The sequence below is a fragment of the Ranitomeya variabilis genome, chromosome 5, assembly GCF_051348905.1.
Source record: "Ranitomeya variabilis isolate aRanVar5 chromosome 5, aRanVar5.hap1, whole genome shotgun sequence".
NCBI classification, from domain to species: domain Eukaryota; kingdom Metazoa; phylum Chordata; class Amphibia; order Anura; family Dendrobatidae; genus Ranitomeya; species Ranitomeya variabilis.
In genome coordinates, this window is record NC_135236.1 from 72,692,748 (window position 1) to 72,698,573 (window position 5,826).

A 5,826-nucleotide genomic window follows, 5' to 3' on the forward strand; every position below is an offset into this window, starting at 1 on the left:
AGATTTATTATCCAGAACGCTGGAACAACACATGCAGGTAGATCTACAGAGTCCACAATTAGTCCAACGGAACAGGTTCGGGGGCACCTCCCGATAATCCTTGTGCCAGCTAACAAAACAATAGTCCACACGAGTCCAAGGGATCACAAAACAATCCCACGAACGACAAGATATGTCCTCAGCTCAAGTCTCGCCCCGTTCGCTTCCGCAGTCACAGATGGACATGGGGTCTTGCCTCAGCTAAGAATCCCCACTCCTTCTCCTTCAAAAGTCAACTCACATCTGATCTCAAAAATAAGAATGGCTTGTCTGAGCTCCTGGGATCCGCCCATGAAGGGGGGTAGGGGTCACACCTATTCAATGGTTGGGTCCATCAGAAGATTCTATTCTGGTCGGCTCCGCTTAGTCTACGTAGTATGTACATTTTACTAGCCACCTGCTGTGAGGAAGAATGGCTATTCCTTCACTAGTTGACAAAGCTTAATTACATTAAAGCTTAGGGCTGCAAGTATTGGGGGAAGGAGAAATTGTTACAGGTGACTCCCAGCACAAGAAAATACATAAATTACAGCTAATAGAAACCAGAGAACAGTTACAAACATCAAATGGCATATTTTCAAATACAGGACAGGGCAAAAGTACATATCATTACACTGGGGTCTAAGGGATAACTTTTCTCCTTATGGAGAGTTACATACCCACTGTTTGTTTGTTTTCTGTAGAGTTTGATCAGAGTGGCATCTCCATCTTTTTATACTCTATCATTCTGTGAAAATTGGACAGCACTTAGATGTTATCCGAGTGTCGTCCAATTTTTTTTCATGGACCCATAGACTTGCATTGCATATTTTGATCCAACACTCAGATCAAAATTGGACATGTCTCCCACTTTTTCCTCGGACATTGGCACTGCCCCATAAAGATAATGAAAACCACAGATAGCACTCTTCCAATATAATTGGTCATGTCCATGAGTCCTTATACTTAGTATTGTGAACTATATGGTTGTCAGAAATACATTATACTATCTTCATCAGAATTTCTGCTGTTACTTCATTTTTGTGACCAATGCTCCCTGCTGAGGTGAACATTTTTTCCCTACCTCTGCATTGTTCTCGTCTATCTTGTGATATGTACAGCTATGTTACCAGTCTCGTCTGTCCCGAAGTTTCCGGGGAGGCAAATATGCATGCTCTGGTTTCCTCCACATCCTGCGCCAACATGTGAGTAGATGGGGATGAGATCTCGACCACCACCAACTTAGCTTGCCTTAGGAAAACTGCATGTATTCCCATCTACCACAAATTAGTAAGGAGTCCAAATAAAGTGGGCAGTCCCGTTAAGACTGGCATATGTTTTACCTTGTTGGACACATGATATACTGGGACTTCCCTGTTATCCTGTTTTTATTTCCTATCCCCATATACACTGATCAGTAAATGTTAACAACGATCCTTATATATGTGGCCCTCATCTTCTCTATATGTCTCCGAGCCCCCTCTGCACAGGGAATCCCTTTGATGTCAACAATGACATCATCAGGTTCCTGTAGCCACCACCTGAATGTCGCCCCTTTATAAAACACAAGAAACAGAATTGCAAATGTACTTTTTTATTATACTTAAAGTAAAAATATATACTTACATATTTATACACATATTACTTTAGGAATTAGAATGAATTATATACCATATTTTAATAACATATTTACAAAAATTATTTAGTTCAGTCTCTAGTAGAATGTTTTATACTGGCCCCAACTCTTCTTGCATCTTTAGGAGTTTTTGTCTTCGCATATGGGGTAAAGGTGACTTTTAAGAATTCACCGCCTCCAGGGATCTTCTGTTCCCCCTTTAATACACCCCTGCAGTTCAGTGCTACAATAGTCTGGTATGAGTAGCCATATTCATCCATGGGGGTTCTCCTGAGGGATCATAACTGGTTACAGCATATTCCGATTCCAGTTATCAAATGTGCAAGACATGTTAAATCGTGTCAGTGACATCCACACTCTTCAACAATCATATCTTCATGGATCTTCATAACCACCCTTCCTCCTTCATTCATCAGCATAGATAATGGTCTCATCTTCACTGGGACACACGAGGGATCATCAACTCCATCTGAATTGTACAGCTTGACCAAACTCTGAAAACAAAAGAAAAAAAAATAATCTAATTAAGAAAGTTATTTATTACAGAGGTATAAATGTATATGTAATATTAACAGATGCAAAGTACATATTTTAGAAAACAAATAATTACCTTAATATATGCATGGTTTGTTGGCTTGAAGATCTCACTTAAAGGTATAGCGCAAGCTCCTTCACATCTATATGCATTAATTTTGGGGGGATAGATAACCCAGTCTCCCCATCCAAAGTTTACAAAGTTCAACATCATGTCAACTCTTCTGCACATTGGTTTCCCATCTACAGTAGGTGTGGTGGGAAAGTTGGCCATGATCTTAGCTCGCTCTGCACTTCTACTTTTCCTAATTCTATTAATGCCAGACAATGGGGTCGTCACATGCTTAGAAGACTCAACTGTCTGGATGAGGTTAGGATATCCATGGAGGTTAGCAGAAGGAATGTCCTTGGTAAAAACAACCAATACAACTCTATCTGTAGACACTTCTGTACAGTTGCTTTCTTGACCATTCTTGGGCATTTCCTCCTTTTGGTCATTTTTAAGATTAAAATGTTCACTTTGATGGAAATAGGATTGTATCAATCGGGTAATATTGATAGTTTTCAAAGTGGGTCCTCTTTCAATACTAAAGTCAATTTTCACCGATCCCAGGAAAGTTTTTCCTTCGCCTTCTTTACTGTGAGAGATGTCGAGGGTCACATCATGGGTTCTCCCAGGAGCAAAATTAATCCTTAACTCTGCCAATTGTATTTCAATGTTCCTTGTGATTGAGGACATATCAAAGGATAATTCCCAATGTTTTGTCAGTTGAGAGCAATCTGGTGGCAAAAAAAAGAAAATTAAGGTCAACAACCATATTACACAATTATTATTTTTTACTAAAACACCATATGATTATTGTAGAATACAATTTTAGCAATGTCATATTAATATCAATAAGTTGGTCACCATCCCTTCAAAATGGTAAAAATGATCAACATTAAAACATAAAAAAGTCAGTAATAAACGAATAGTAACAGAGAGAGTCTGAACAGAGATATTTATATTGTCAGATCTCATAAAACATAATTACACATTGATGGACATCACCAGTAGATTGTAGATAAATAAGAAAACGAAAAAAAGGAATATGTAATTAAAATTTAACTTTCATTTTATATTAATTATAAAAATGTTTTGTGACTATGTATACATAATATGGGAAATAGAAATGTATAAAGGGCAACGATCATGAATCCCGTTTGAAGTAATAACATAACTCTACACCTAGCAATAACCGGGATCTAGTGGATCACAGTCGTAACAACTGCAAATGGCAAATACATTTTTATTATTTCTTAATTAAAATATTTTAATTGTAATAATTGTGGGTGGTTTGTGAATACCTCTGATGTTCAAATATAGGAATTAATTATATTAGAGTAATCCACTCTACAAATGTTGGCATATTGATGGGGGAGACTTACAGTATTATTTCCCTAGCTGAAAGAAAATTATATATGTCCTATATGAATATCTGGGTAGTAATAGTAACAGAGACAGCCTGAACAGAGGAAAGAGCTGAAGAAGCAAAGTTAGAACTGAAAAAGGAGGCATTAGAGAAAGAAAAGAAATGTGTCAAAAATAATTTTTTAAATCAGAAAGTTATTCTACGTAAGTAGGGAAACCGAATGGATTGCTTTCTAATACAGAATGAAAATACTAACGACATAAAGAAAATAATAGTTGAGAGGGCACAAATAGTTAGAAACGCAAAGGTTATAATAACAGTATTTCAGAAATGTCATGCCAACCTGTGCTCTTCTAGCGTTGTCAACGAGAGAAGAGAGAACTTGAGGAGTACTTGTCCAAACTAAAAAATCCTAAAGCTGAGAAACAAAAGAAAGACCAACTGGAGAACTAAATCACATACCCAAGAAGATCTTATTACCCTGTACCTTAATTGGATAACAATGTAAAAGTATTGTCTAAGACCCAAGAGCGTAATAAGGAACATTGAATAACTTTGATGTAAATGGTATTTCTTGGCCAAATTCGAGTGAACTGTCGAATTTGAATTTTGCCAGATTTGCTCATGACTAGTTCAAAGTGTAAGGAAGAAGACGCTGACATATCACATATATAATGGAAATTCTCTAAGTAGTCCACGATTTGGCTGAGTAATATACAAATAATATGGGAAATTTATATGGGACATGTGGAAAAAAACAATGCATGAATAACAGAATTATAAAGGCTTTTGTAAGCTAAGTTTTTGGGGGGCCTGACTATTAATAACTAAAAACTAGATGGCTAGAACAGCCCCAATGTTAATGGGAGGTGGAGGTTAGAAAAATAAAAGATTGTGAAAAATGTTAAAAATAGGAAAATAGGGAATAGTTGAAAGCTCTAGGCAAAAATTTAGTTAATAAAGGAAAGAAAAAGTATGACTTATTTAGTAACCCCAGTATTTTTTTGAGAGGACGGGAGGGTGAAGGGTGAGGTATAATAAAATCTGCTATATATTAAATAAAATGTAGCATGCAAAGTGTGATTTCCAATATAACAATATGGATTTAGTAAAAATCAAAATAGTAAATGTCTACATTGTGTACAGAAAATACAAAAAGAGTTAAACCATCGACATATAATTAGCAAAGACTGTGTTCTTACTTTTGGCACTGAGGCTTAGAATGGTGTCAGAATCTTGAAGAGTGGAGTATTCCAGACTGGATAGATCGGTTGTGTTCCCCAAGACGAGGGTCTGGTAGAGTTGCATCATAAAGGGAGAGTGCTTCATATTCTGGAACTGTCTCTTTCCATGTAAAGTAGGTGAAGAATTCAAATCAAGAGTTGAATGTTGAAGAGGAATTATCATTTGTTGCACTGGTAGAGAAGAAGACATTCCCAGAATCATGGAGATGATGGTGAAGTAGAAGTTGGAGGTGAACCAATACATCTTTCTAGAGGTCTTCTGTATTAGTTCTTAGGAGATTTTGCGAAGACCTTCTTCATGAAAAAACTAAGGTCTTGTGGGTTCTCTTACCTTTTATACCTATGGATCAAAAGCCTCCGTGTTAACACCTTTGACCTTTCATCTATGTGATCTCAACAAAGGGATCTTAGAGTAGACACCTCTATTATTATAATGAATCAAGTCATTAGCTGATATCAATACTTCTAATCTTAATGTAAAAGAAAAGTCCTTTAATGTCTGAAAAACCGAAACTCTTCTTAAGAATTAACAAAACAGTAAAACTATTTGGGGGAAATGGGGGAATACAGTTTGTACAATGGTAATGTGATTATTTTTAAATTTGATTCATCTGTCTATGAACTTTATATATTTATATCTTGTGTATTTCTATCTATCTAAAATTATATCTATATACACTGGAGAAACATAAATCTCGTGAACCCCAATGCAAAATCGCCAACAGACTCCCCAAGTATTGCAAGTCTTTCTTAGTATTGGTCTTCTCATATGGGACAAGGAGAATTTTGGGGCCCTTGTAGGCCTCAGGTTCCGGATGCTGCTGCAACCCACTATAAAATCACTCCTGTCTGTCTGCTTAGTTCTAAAATAGAATTGCAGTGAAAAATAAGAAACGAATATATCTTATTTTATTACCATTGGTAAATTCTCACAACGTGATTATAAAACATAAACAATATACCAATTCTTAATTTAATACTC

General features: G+C 36.3%; 1 protein-coding gene across 1 annotated transcript; it reads right to left on the reverse strand.

Annotated features, from left to right (window-relative positions):
* Window positions 1-1,559: 1,559 nt before the first annotated feature.
* LOC143774859 (nodal homolog 2-A-like) lies at window positions 1,560-5,088 on the reverse strand. Its single transcript, XM_077262628.1, has 3 exons — window positions 4,803-5,088; window positions 2,265-2,968; window positions 1,560-2,148 (listed from the first exon to the last, which is right to left on the reverse strand). Exons 1-3 carry the CDS (start codon window positions 5,086-5,088, stop codon window positions 1,996-1,998), a joined length of 1,143 nt encoding a protein of 380 aa, XP_077118743.1. The 3' UTR covers window positions 1,560-1,995.
* Between the last annotated feature and the right edge of the window lie 738 nt (window positions 5,089-5,826).